The sequence below is a fragment of the Rhododendron vialii genome, chromosome 4a (genome assembly GCF_030253575.1).
Source record: "Rhododendron vialii isolate Sample 1 chromosome 4a, ASM3025357v1".
NCBI lineage: Eukaryota > Viridiplantae > Streptophyta > Magnoliopsida > Ericales > Ericaceae > Rhododendron > Rhododendron vialii.
In genome coordinates this window covers 39,002,313-39,015,543 of record NC_080560.1, presented here as the reverse complement: position 1 = coordinate 39,015,543, position 13,231 = coordinate 39,002,313, and the positions used below count along the sequence as shown (strand labels likewise).

Below are 13,231 nucleotides of genomic sequence, written 5' to 3'. Positions count from 1 at the left end.
TGCTTTGAAATCTCAAAAACCACTAGCAATATGACTTCATTAAACAACTTGGATTTGAAAAATAACATCAGAACTAGTATCCAAGTTGATGAAAAATAACCTCCAAAAATACATTACGACATGATATTAGTGTTATGGCAACTGACTGATTTCATGTTATTACAAGAGAAAATAATAACTATTTGCTCTTGCAAAAAGTCTTAAGAACACATTTTTAAAATACAACCGTTAGATGTATATAAATTTATGTACATCTAACAATTCTGTCCATATACGCCTAACAATTCTGCATACGATTGTCTCTGGAATTGTGTTTGTAGCATTGCTCGAGCACATATTCACCATACAAAAAAGAAAAGAAAAATTAATATCAAGCTAAACCTCCAAGTTCATTATCCCATCCCAAAATTTGTGGCCCACAACATTGAGATAACCTCATTCAAGACATTGGCCGTGAGCATCAAAAACACGGTGCTCTCCCTGCGGCGTCCCTCGCCGGACCCAAACCGAACACAGCGAGCACGACCCGATCACCCAAAGAAATCCTGAACCCCTTTTCCGGCGAAAACCCGATCGGAGAGCTCGGCCAGAACGGCATTGACGGTGAGCAAAACGACGCTGGACCCCGCGATAACCCCGAGCACGACCCCGGTTGTCCCCACCACCTTCCCGAACGCCGGCCACTCTATCTCCCTTACCTCCTCCGCCACACCGCTCCAGAAATCCGCCCCACCCCCTCCTCTCTCTCTTCCTTCTCTCTCCTCCATCGCCTTCTTGATCTGCGAACCCAGATCCGATACGTCGGCGTTTGCGGGTTGTGACTCGTCAGTAGCAATTGGGGGTTCGGAGACGTCATCGGAATCTTTAGGGTTTTCATCTTCTTGGGATTTGCTGTTGTTGTTGGTGGATTGGGTGGATTTGATGGTGAATTGGGCGGGTTTTGTTTTCTTGAATGTGGAGAGTTTGGTGAAGAGGGATGTGGGTTTGAATTTGGAGAGAGAGTAGGGTTTTGGTGATGGTTTTGTGGGGTTTAGCAATGGGAATTGGAACGAAATCTGAAGAGCAGCCATTGTTTGTTTCTCTTTCTCAGTAGGAAACGAGGAGTGAGTTCGTAGTTTTGGATGACAAAAGGAAAGAACTGATGAGTACTTCTGCGGGAAAATTAGAGTGGACCCACTTTATCTATCCGTGGCATATCACTTTAGACCTTTCATCATTTTAATAGTAGTACAGCATGCGGATCAAAAAAAAAAAATAGTAGTACAGCACTAGAACTAGCTTCGTAACTGTTAGATGCACAAGGACCGAAGGAAAGAAAAATATGTGAAAACCTTTCCCATTTGTGTTGTGCATTAGTAGGTTGGCATGTCTTCTTTTTCGAAATAATTCGTTTAGATTCCTATCCAAACAAAATAACATACATGTTTCTGGAAAAAAAAAAAGAAGAGAGAGTATAAAGTGAATAAAAAGATATAAAAATGAGAAAATTCCATGTAGAATAGAGAGAGGTTCGTTTTATTTTAAGTAATTACATTCATATAGACTTATAGTATATAATAAAAAGGGTAAATTAGATCACTTTTTGCTTTGAAGACTGACTATTCTCAAAATTATTATTGATGCCCATTTCATAAAAAAAAAGAAAGATACGATTTTGTGAATGGTGATATCCAATCAGACTGACTTCTGCGAGAATGATTTGTTCACTCCTTGCGCCAATGCATTGTTTGAGTTATCGAGATACACCTGAGATGGGCCTGCGGTTAACAAAACTAGATAGTAAGGTCCTCAAAAGTCGAGAGAACCTTAGCCGCGCTTGTACCAATTCCCTCTTAGCTGGGAAAAAGCAATGCTTTTACGAATAAAGTGATTTCATCCGTCCGTAATATATAACTTCGCAACCTGAAACACCTAAGCCGATATCTCAATGGAGTAGTTTTTTTTTTTTTGTTTGGCGAAAAGCTAATTGCATATACAGCATCTATTGCAAGAAAACCCCTAATATTTCTGCCTAGAAGTTCCACAAAACTTTGACTTGTTGCTGAGAACTCACCTGGAAACCTGCCTACTTTCTCTTCATTCATTGTAATCAGACCATAGCAGTACCCTCCTTGAGGGAACAAGGAAATCGCACCTGTAAATGAATCTATGAAGAAAGTTTTCACTTTGCAGCCTCAGAAATTCACATAGAAAAACAAAAACAATCACCCATATCTCATTTTGGACACAGAAGTTTAACCACCTAAATTAACTGCTCCAACAGTAACTGTAAAACTTCAATGAACCGTTTCTGCATAGATAGCAGAAACATCGAGAGCCCCAACACAGAGAATCACCTGTATCAGAAGTTCTGAGTTTTGAATCATGCTAGTTTCATTCCTGTGTCATTGGCCAGATTTTGGTATAACCAATAGAAATCAGAAGTGCAAAAACAGTATCAGTCGACAAATCTTTAGATTACTACTTTGGTCTCTTCCATTTGAACTTTCAAAGGCAACCTCACGCTTGCTACGAAATTTTCTAAGAACGATTGATACTTTTTGAACCCAATCAAGATATCTACTATTCGAGGATTCTTCCACAGATTTCTTCCCATGATCTAACATGCATTCTAACCAAGTGTGGCAAACATTCTACCCTTGAAAGGCTGCTCTATCTAGTAGTTCTGCATCAGCAACACCATTTAGACTTAGGAAGGCGCGAGACACCCGGTTGGCAAGGAAAACGGGCAAGAAGAATTTTTGAATAAAAATCAATAAGCAGCGATGAAACGTAAAGGTTCCAAAAGGACACCTAAGATGAAGTTGTTACCTGAAAGTGGCAAATAAAGCTAGATGACATTTTACTGAGGAAATTATGATCATACAGTCGAGCACATTCTCAAAGAAGAGCAAATCTACAAATGGCAATACGTTGCCAAGAAAACAGAAGAACCTAAAGCAAAACCACTTTTTCTTTTGTATGAGTGACAACTTATAAAGCATGGAAGCAAACAAGGAGGAAGCAGTGTACAACAAAAAACACAAGTTACAACCCACAAACTGGAAAAAAATTGCCAAAGCCCAAATTAATGCTCATCCCGAATAAAGAAACCTTACAAGATTTAACCTCCGACTCGTTTGCTTTCCCGACTTTTCTCAGCGAGGAAATGAAGCCTTTCCAGATGGAGGAAAATGAAAGGAGAGAATTGTATAGCGCCTGTATGCTTTCCAGGAATTTGAACAGAAAGGGAAGGAAACACCAAATACAAAATTCACAAGCCCACAACGAAACTAAACAAAATTCGCTCTCAAATAGAAGCCTAAAAGTCCCCAAAAGAATGAAAAAAACCTACTGATCAATGAAGTATCTAGTCCCATGGACCAATCTGAGTCGAATCATCTAAATACCAAAAAAGGGTCCTCACTCAGTCCTCATAACAAAATTTATGCTGCAACATGAATTGAAATTGAAAACAAAATTGCTAAATATAAAATGCAATCCAACACGCACAGCAAAATACACAAATCTTCTTGATTGAGATAGTAAACAACTAATTCATAAATTCATGTAAACAGAGTTCCAGAGTCGATACTAAATTTGCATTTGCAAGGCTAAAATCCCGAGCAAATTAAGACAAACAAAGTATATACTACTGTACAAGAACAAGCCGCCCCACGCCTCCCACCACCTCCCCCACGACCTCCCTGCTCTTTGGCACCGTCACAATCAACTCACCATCAACAAACACTGCCGTTGCCAACTCCGGCTGCGTCATCGCCGGTAGCCGAAACCTCCACACGTCCACTTCCCCCAATAGCAACTCCACCACCTCATCTCCACCTTCCCCTGTTAGGAAATTCAGTTTCACATTTTATGTTATTTCAAATGAATAGTCATTAATCATTATCTTTTCATTTCACAGACTTTAATAGCATATTATGTTTAGAACTTGTGGAAGAGAAGAGAAAAGAGGCCGATCAAAAAAAAAAAAAGAGAAGAGAAAAGAAAAGAGAGAATAATTATGGGGAGTGATTTTCTTACTCCCCAAATTGCTAACCGCTCAACTCCATATTGATTGCACTTTCCAAAGTTTAACAATTTGAGGGTGCGAAAATCCACTATATATTAATTTTCACACCTCTTTGGGAGTGCGGTTAACAATTAGGGTAGGGTAAAAATCTCTCCCCATAATTAATAAGGAAAGTCCTATTCCCAAAGCTTGATTTTGCAATTATCTCTTCACTTACCTCTCAAACCAAAGAATAGAAGTGAATTTTTTTGAATTTTCCTTTCTCTTCTTCACTTCTCGTCTTTTCTGTAAGCTCCAAACAAACCCTAGGCTCCGTGATCCGTTTGGAACCTGGGGGAAAAAATTAGAGTAGAAAGGAAGATACATTTTCAAAAATTTCCTTTTGGTTCTTAAAGAAAGAGAAGGGAGAATTTCAAACGCAAATTCAAATTTTCTCACAATTTCTCTTTAAATTTCCCCCTAAAATGCCCTAAATGAAAGGAGTTTTTCGAGAGTTCCAACCAAACTCTCAAACCAAACCATAGAATTCTCTTCTTTTTTACAAGTTCCAAACAAACCCAGCCTTGGCAACTTGGGGAAAGAAGTAGAAAGGAAGAGAAAAGTTTAAAATTTTCCCTTCCATTGTTTGGTTCTTAAAAGAAAGAAACAGAAAAGGAAAGGAAGAATTTCAAACACAAATTCAATTTTTCCCACATTTTCTCTTTAACTTCCCCTCTTATTGTCTTCTTAATTACTTTTCCATTTCTTTCCTCAAGTTTCAAATAAAGCCTAAATGGTTTGTTTAGTATTTAGTGTTCTATGATTATTGTGGAAGAAATTTCCTAACATCACCTCCATTTCGAACCACAATCTTGGTCACCCCGGGGTGAACCTCCACCGCGTGAACCCTAACGCCGTCGCCGATAACGGCGTCATCATCGGTAACAGCAACAAAACGGAAGGAATCGGAGCTTTCTTCGACGGAGACGTCGGCGTCGGAAGGGAAGGGGAGCTCGAGGACCGTGCTGAAGACGTGGGGGAGTCGCCGGAGCCTTTTGTGAACCCCGCCGCAGCCGCCGCTTAGGGTTTCCCCGCCGTCCATGTCGCGGTTTGCCATGTTCCGCTTCTTCGGCAGCGGGTGCACCCTCATGATATCGATCGGAAGTGAGGAATCGAATAGGAATAGGAATGGGAATAAGAATAAGAATAAGAACAAGATCAGATATTGGGGAATCGAGATTTTGAGAAGATTGGGAAATGTTGATTGAAATATAATTATGGAAAAAAACCGAGATACCTCCTCTCGGACCTCTCCTTCGTGGAGAGAGAGAGAGAGAGAGAGAATAAGAACAAGATCAGATATTTTTTGTTGGACTTCTGCCCGGAAAATTTTTCAGTGCCGAGGGGATACCACGTGATGCTGCTCGCGCAGCCGAGTCGTCTATTTCATTTTTGAATGGCTCAGATTTGGAGAGAAAATGAGAAAGAAAGTGCTAGGGTGAGATGAGAGAGAGTTTCAATCCGAACTGTCCAAAAATGTATCGAACGGCTCGGATGCGCTGAATGAGTACCACGTGAAATCCAGAGAGAAGTGTATTTTCTAAATTCGACATCCTCAGATTTTTTTCTAGTATATCCTAAAATTAAATTTTTTTAATAGAGGTTAAATTAAAGAAATTGATTTTCACGCTCTATTTTTTACTAATGGTGCTCCACTTTTAACGTAAAATTACTAATAATTTCATGAATAAAATAGAGCGCAATCAATAAAAAATGGAATGCAAAAATCAAAATACTTTAGGCTCCTAAGGTTTATGATAAGTTCAAATTCCTCCCGCATGTTCAAAATCATACTGACAAATCTTATTCAATGCATGGATGTGAGACTACAGTCATCGCACAAGTCCACCGTACAAATAGGGCGGGGTTATTCCGGACCTCAAAAAAATTCAAAAAAAAAATCCAATAATTATAAAATAATTTTTATGGAATCTTGTAAAAAATCAACCCAATTGAATATCGGTAGGTATGTTTTCTGAATTTGTAGGGGCAAAACTGAACAGTTAAGCAGTTTTGCCCGGACGAATTCAGAAAACATATTTACCGATATTCAATTGAGCTAATTTTTTACGAGGCACAATAAAATATACTCTTATTTTAAAATTTATGAATATTTTTTTATATTTTTATAGGACCTCAAGTAGGCCCTATATAGACATGCCATGGACTATGCGGTAGACTTTTGTGGTGACCGTAGCGTCATTGTATGAGATATACTCCTTTTTATTCTTTGATGACATTGTAGTCGTCCACATTAGCACAAGTTCTCTTTTAGGCTTTGTTTAGAACAAGTGAAAAAGAAAAATAAAATTGAAGAAATTTCCCTCCCCTTATTTTATTTTTTTTTGGAAAGAAAGTACTAAGAAGAAAACAGGAAAACAAAGTTACAAGTCTAATATGCATTTTTTCAAACATTTTCTTCACACTTTCTTTTCTCTTACTTCACTTTTTTTTTTTTCTTTTCTTTCTATAAGTTCCAAATAGAACTTTAGTGTTTTTTTTTTTTGGTCTTGTTAATATGTGCTCTAGAGACATGTGTTAGGATTGTATTAACATTTTTATTACACTCCACTTTTTATGGGTAATGAAAAGTTGTGGAAGAATAATAAATGTTTTGTGCATGGACACAAATACCCCACCTTATGACCATGACGGTTCACTTTTTAAAACTCTTCAAATACTAAAAAGTGAGTAAATCAAAAACACATAAATCAGGTATCGTTCAATATGATTTCAGAACACATTATTCTAATAAAAAAACAAAAGGTTTAACTATTGAAACTCAGTCACCCCCTTTATCACAAGATTCATGTGCTCCGAAAGTATATGAAGCAATATCCCATCAACTTAATTTTTAAGGGATTAGTGAAAGGAAAAATCTCAATTATTAAAGTGAGTCTGAAAAAATTTGAAAAACTAAACCGATTGACTTAATTTTTACTAAGGTCAATTGATTTTCACAATTGATTTTTTTTTTATGATAGTACTCCATATTTTATTTTTTAATATAAAAATTATGCAAGATATACTAAATGACAAATTTTAAAATGTCTGTCTTAAAAAAGTGGGTGCCGAATCCTTTTACTAACTGATTAAACTCGGATCAAAAAAAAAAAAAAAAAAAACTGATTAAACAGATTACCGAGAGTTCTTTCTACGAGTTGCGCAACCAAAAACGACCTGGCACAGGCGATGGCCACCGCGTCCCACCCCGTCTTACCCTTCACTCCCCACCAAAATCCCGCCACCTCCCACCACCACCACCTCCACCACCAGCTCACCTCCGCCACCTCCCTCACCCACCTCAAACAACTCCACGCCCAAATCCTCCGCTCCAACCTCCCCCTCCCCTCCACCTCCCTCCTCCTCCACACCCTCTCTCTCTCCTCCTCCCCCCTCTCTCTCTCCTACTCCCTCTCCGTCTTCACCCACATCCCTAAACCAAATCCCAACCTCTCCAACAAGCTCTTACGCGAGTTTTCCAACAGCAGAGAGCCCTATAATACCCTCTTGGCCTATTCTCAGCTGAGGGGAAAAGGATTGGGTGTGGACAGGTTTTGCTTCCCTACGGTGTTGAAGGTGGTTTCTAGGGTTAAGGCGGTGATTGAGGGGATGGAGGTTCATGGGTTGGCTGTGAAGTTGGGTTTTGGCGATGACCCGTTTGTGGAGACGGGTCTGGTGAGGATGTATGAGGGTTGTGGAAGGATTTTGGATGCGAGGAGGGTGTTTGATAAAATGTCTCACAGAGATGTTGTCACGTGGAGTGTTATGATTAATGGGTATGGCGTTCAATTTGGTTTTTCATGCATTGAATTGCTATTAGTGCTTCTTCTTTTTTCCTCATAACGCAGGTGTCCAGGCCAGTTTACGCACACCTCGACTAACTTTGGGGCTCAAATTTCACCGTCCACTTGCGGGAAGCCCAATTAAAGAACTGCTTCCAAAGGAGTTGATAGCACCTGAGAGGCTTCGAACCTGAGACCTTAGAAATGAACAAACCCCTAAGTCCAGCCTTGAGTTTCTGAGCTAAGTGGAGGAAGTACCAGTAGGCCAACCTCTTGGGGTTGAATTGCTATTAGCCGGTGTTAGTGCATATACTTTAGGATTACCATTTTGCCTACCCATCTCCAGGCCATTGCTCGAATTCGTACTTACCACTCACCATTTATAGTTTCTACTTGACGCCCGGCATGTGAGTATTATGCGAAAGAGAGGAAGAGAAAAATCTTTGATGTCCAATGAAATCTGAGATGTGAAAGTAGAAAAGAGAGGAGAAGAAAATAAGGGTTGCAGTTTTCTCTTCTTGCCAGTTTCTTTAGGTAGTTAAAAAGGGTTAGTCAAAGAAATTAAAACGTGAGCCACTCTCAAAGCTGACGCAAACACAACAAAAGTGTTTCTTTATAGTTATAGATGATGTTCAATTTGCAGAAATTTGAATAAAAACTTTCATTTGATACTAGTCACTCTAATGGCAACACAGATTTAGGTTAAAGTTGAGTAAAAACTTTATCAACGACATGGTGCTAAATTCGGTCATAAAGAGTCTCCCTTGATTTAGGTAGAAAAATAAGTACCCCATTTTGATCTGGATTTAAGCGAAGGAGTGGAGTGTGTTTTGAGGAGTTCTCTTTATTCTGATTTAAGGTTGAGTTATGAGTTGATTAAGTTCTGTAGATGGGCCCTTAAATTAGTAGCTTTTGATAGATTAGTTTGGCTAGCAATTTCTCTTGGTATTTTCCTGGAGTAATGTTAAACTTTTATTAATTGGTATATCTGCTGTTGGAATCTAAATCGATCACAAAGTTGCTAATTTTGTTGTTTACTTGTTCAACAGTTACAGTCAAGCTGGCCTCTTCGATGATGTCTTGGCGCTATTTGAGGCGATGAAGAGCTCCAATGTGGAACCGGATGAGGTCATTTTTTCCTCCATTATTTCTGCTTGCGGCCGTGCCAGGAACTTAAGCTATGGGAAGGCAATCCACGAGTTCATCACTCAGAGCGGCATGCTCACTGACCCTCATTTACAGAGTGCTCTTGTCAGCATGTATGGAAGTTGTGGTTCCATGGAGTTGGCCCAGAATTTATATGATCAGTTGTCAACAAAACCCATAGTTGTGTCAACTGCCATGATATCTGGGTATTCCAAGAATGGACAGGTTGAAGCAGCGCGCTTGATTTTTGATCAAATGACTGGAAAGGACTTAGTCTGTTGGAGTGCCATGATGTCTTGTTATGCGGAGAGCGAGAAACCTTTAGAAGCTCTTGAACTCTTTAATCAAATGCAGGTTAGGAGGATAAAACCTGACAAAGTAACCATGTTGATTGTTATCTCAGCCTGCGCTCATCTTGGTGCATTGAAGCATGCCAAATGGATCCATGAATATGTCAATCGACATGGGTTTGGTGGTGATTTGCGTGTTAATAATGCTCTCATTGATATGTATGCTAAGTGTGGGAGTTTGGAAGGAGCCATAGAAGTTTTTGATGGAATGTCTAGAAAAAATGTAGTAACTTGGACCGGTATGATCACCGCCCTTGCCATCCACGGGGAGGCTGTTAATGCATTGAAGCTTTTCTATCAGTTGGAAAATGAAAATATAAAGCCTAACGAGGTTACATTTGTGAGTGTGCTTTATGCTTGCAGCCATTCAGGATTGGTAGACGAGGGCCGAAAAATATTTGCATCTATGGTAGAAGAATACAACATCACGCCCAAACTTGCGCATTACGGTTGCATGGTAGATCTCCTTGGACGCGCAAATCTACTAACAGAAGCTTTTGAGATTGTAGAGCAAATGCCTTTGGAACCTAATGTTGTCATCTGGGGATCTCTCATGGCTGCTTGTCAGTTCCATGATGAGTTTGAATTGGGAGAATTCGCTGCAAAACAACTTCTTCAGCTTGACCCGGATCATGATGGGGCCCATGTGTTCTTATCAAACATTTTTGCCAAAGAAAGGAGATGGGAAGATGCAAGGGAGGCGAGGATATTGATGAAGCAGAAAGGCGTATCCAAAGAGAGGGGATGGAGTAGGATTGAACTGAACAATGAGGTACACCAGTTTTTAATGGGAGCCAGGAATCATGAACAAGCTGATGAGATCTATGCAAAGTTAAATGAAGTGGTGGGTGAACTGAAGCAAGTTGGTTATGCTCCGAATACCTGCAATGTTTTAGTGGACTTGGATGAAGATGAAAAGGAAAAAGCTGTATTATGGCACGGTGAGAAGTTAGCACTTTGTTATGGGCTGATTCGAGAGGAACAAGGATCGAGTATTCGCATAGTTAAGAATCTTAGAATCTGTGAGGACTGCCATACCTTTATGAAGTTGGTGTCTAAGGTGCATCAGAAGAACATTATTGTTAGAGACAGGACTAGGTTTCACCATTATAAAGATGGCTTGTGTTCTTGTAATGACTACTGGTGATATTTTGATGTATTTCACTATTATCCAGATTACCAAATATCGAACTTTATTGTCAAAATATAAGATAAACTGGGAGATGCAACAGTGTTCATCGAAAATTTTCGATTCTACAAAGGCTGATTCAAAATATCAGAAAACTATAGCTCCGTATCAGGTTTAAAGAGCTTTGAAAGTTGGTTTTGCTAAAAATCAGAAGCGAAGTTATGGCAAACAATCTGCCACAGCTTTCGAGGCCTTTGAGTTAGAAATTACTCTCCCAAGCTATCGCAAACACCCCGGGGTCATAGAAAAGCCGGAAAGAAGAAGTACTACAATAGTCATGAGTCACGACTACATGATGAAATTGCACCATGTAACCAGCATATACACATTGATTGAACCAGTCACAACAGGAGATATCTTTAAGCTGTTAGCTCCTAAACCATGTTCTCGACCTGAGAACAGACCAGACTAATTCAAATCAGAACTAACCGTACCAGCCAAAAAATGGAAAAGACAGTCAAAACTTCTCCCGACGTTTGAGAATCTAACTACATGCTCAATAGACAATAAGAGGAGGATCCAAATTAGTTATGTCTTCTCATGTTGGTACTTTGAAGCTGTCTCTCATGAAGTCATCGTACTGGTTTCCGAATGCAGGAAACAGCCAGAACTCTTGCTTCATCCTCTTAACCTCTCTTGACAGTCTGAACTTCAAAAACTCCAGCACTGCTGATACGATTCTTGAATTCTCCACAGCTGCAGTCCTCCTATATTCAAGTATCCATGTATTTGGATCCAACTGCACAACAGAAGCACTCCATCTCTGCTGTACCCAGGTTTCGCTGGCGTTCCTAGTGGAATAGCTGAGCTTCCCATCAGACCACTGCCAAGTAGAATTCACAAATTCAAGCTCGTACAAACTTTGAAACGAAATTTCCCAAGTTTTCGGACTAACAAAATAACAAAAATTGACAAATACAAAATTATCTGAAACATGCTTCGTATTAGATAATCGAGAGAAATCACGAAACTGGTTACATTCAAGCAAGAAATTCGGGTGTACCTCTGTGACTCTTCCGGATAAGATTGTCAATGATCGCGAAGAAAATCCGGCAGTGAGCAAGCCTGCAGTCTGCAAAGGCCATCCCCATATGCTCACCTCCTCTGTAGTGGACTTGTACAATGTACACCACGAATTCAACAGCAAATCATCCTACATAAGCTTTTCCAATTCATTAGCCTCCATTAACCTCAAAACAAATAAACCCAAAAAGTTAACAGCCCCTCCCGATGGTGAAAAAAGAAAGGGTTTTAGAGTTTCTCACCAGATTTCACCATTTTGGTTGAGAAATGGTGAGAACCAATAAAGCACCAACAAAAGTTCACTATTTTCCTTGATTTCTCACCAGCCCTAAAATTTACAGAGTCAATTCAATAGTATATCATGCTATATAGGCATTTTCCAATTGCTTATGAATCATTAACCTAACAGCTAGTCTGGATGGTGAGAAAAGAGAGAGATAACCTACCATATCTCACCATTTCTGGTGAGATTGAGTGAGAAAGGGGAAGGGCCAATCAAAACATTTATTTTTTTGTACTCTTCTCTCCATTTCTCACCAAAATGTTCAATCCCGACGAGGGATTTCATAACTGTCTTTCTTTTATTTTCTCACGAACCCCTCCGGGCTGTAAATACCAAAAAGCCCCAAAGAATTAAGCAAAAAACAAAGCAAGGGGTTGGAATAGTAAAGGGTACACAAATTACCCGATTAATTTTCCACAGAGACTCATCAGAGCTACAATCTTCTGTATTCCCATTTACCAAGCTCTTGATTTCTCTATGCAAGAATTCAACTTTCTCATGTACATCTTCCAAAACCCACGATTTCTCCCCAAAATTCCTCACGATTTCCGGCGACAGACCCGGCTTCAAAACCCTAAACACCGCCCAAGAGAACCCACTCTCCGCCAAGAAAACCAAGCTCATACGCAAAACCAAGCTCATTAACACAAACCCACATCCCAAACCCCTCTTCTTCCTCTTACTCTTGCCACGAAAACCTATTCTCGGCGAATAAATAACGGGAGGGGATACCGCAACCGGGTTATTACTCGGTTTGGGTGTGGACATAACCGAAGGGTTAAACGAAATGGGGCTTCTTGGAGTAGGGACCCGTTTGGAGATGGAATTTTTTGTTAGGGAGCTTTTGGGCATGAGGTCAAGAGTGGCGTTGATGCTTGCTAAGCACATTTCGCAGTTGCAGTTGGCGTCTTTTCGGCATTTGGGGAAGTAACAGCTGTCTCGGGTTTCGGATTGGTCGTTCGACATGTCGGTGGAGGCGGTGGTGGTGGTGGTGGTGGCGGAGGCGGTGGATGCGGTGGTTGTGGTGGAGTTTACAGAGGATGGTGAGGTCAGAAGTAGCGATTTCATGGCTTCTTGATTTGGGGTTTTGGGTTTTTTTTCCCTCTGGGTACTACTATTAATCCGTCTGGTTTGTTTGCTTATTGGGAGCGTTTGGCATCAAATTGGAGGAACATGGTAAAGGGTTTTGAAATTTGAATTAACGGTCTTCTTGGAAGGGTACAATTGGAATTGTATTGGAGTTGGTTTCCTCCAACGACCGGGATAAATGGCTGAAGTACCTTGGCAAACCGTAGTTCAAAAAAAATCCACTTGGCGGTGAGACGTGGATCATCCAAGGCACATTCGCATGGTTTTTCCGAAAACTCTATTTATTCTAATGTGTACGACACAACACGAAGATTT

The 13,231-nt window shown here is 40.0% G+C and overlaps 4 protein-coding genes across 5 annotated transcripts; 1 reads left to right on the top strand and 3 right to left on the bottom strand.

Moving 5' to 3' along the window:
• Positions 1 to 126: 126 nt before the first annotated feature.
• On the bottom strand, positions 127 to 1,408 carry LOC131324286 (preprotein translocase subunit SECE1). The gene has a single exon (XM_058356194.1). The coding sequence runs from the start codon at positions 1,068 to 1,070 to the stop codon at positions 531 to 533; it is 540 nt and encodes a 179-aa protein (XP_058212177.1). The 5' UTR covers positions 1,071 to 1,408; the 3' UTR covers positions 127 to 530.
• Positions 1,409 to 3,499: 2,091 nt separating this feature from the next.
• LOC131324287 (uncharacterized) lies at positions 3,500 to 5,380 on the bottom strand. 2 transcript variants are annotated; one of them, XM_058356195.1, is made up of 2 exons: positions 4,844 to 5,380; positions 3,500 to 3,828 (listed from the first exon to the last, which is right to left on the bottom strand). In XM_058356195.1, exons 1-2 carry the CDS (start codon positions 5,139 to 5,141, stop codon positions 3,632 to 3,634), a joined length of 495 nt encoding a protein of 164 aa, XP_058212178.1. In that variant the 5' UTR covers positions 5,142 to 5,380; the 3' UTR covers positions 3,500 to 3,631. The 2 variants fall into 2 exon arrangements, with proteins under 2 accessions (XP_058212178.1, XP_058212179.1); XM_058356196.1 differs by lacking the exon at positions 3,500 to 3,828 and adding an exon at positions 4,230 to 4,342 and having other exon boundaries at positions 4,844 to 5,349.
• Positions 5,381 to 7,184: 1,804 nt separating this feature from the next.
• On the top strand, positions 7,185 to 10,516 carry LOC131324284 (pentatricopeptide repeat-containing protein At4g14820). The gene is made up of 2 exons (XM_058356191.1): positions 7,185 to 7,830; positions 8,886 to 10,516. Exons 1-2 carry the CDS (start codon positions 7,244 to 7,246, stop codon positions 10,477 to 10,479), a joined length of 2,181 nt encoding a protein of 726 aa, XP_058212174.1. The 5' UTR covers positions 7,185 to 7,243; the 3' UTR covers positions 10,480 to 10,516.
• A 258-nt stretch (positions 10,517 to 10,774) lies between these two features.
• On the bottom strand, positions 10,775 to 13,231 carry LOC131324285 (uncharacterized). The gene is made up of 3 exons (XM_058356192.1): positions 12,230 to 13,231; positions 11,525 to 11,674; positions 10,775 to 11,344 (listed from the first exon to the last, which is right to left on the bottom strand). The coding sequence occupies exons 1-3, from the start codon at positions 12,893 to 12,895 to the stop codon at positions 11,060 to 11,062; spliced, it is 1,101 nt and encodes a 366-aa protein (XP_058212175.1). The 5' UTR covers positions 12,896 to 13,231; the 3' UTR covers positions 10,775 to 11,059.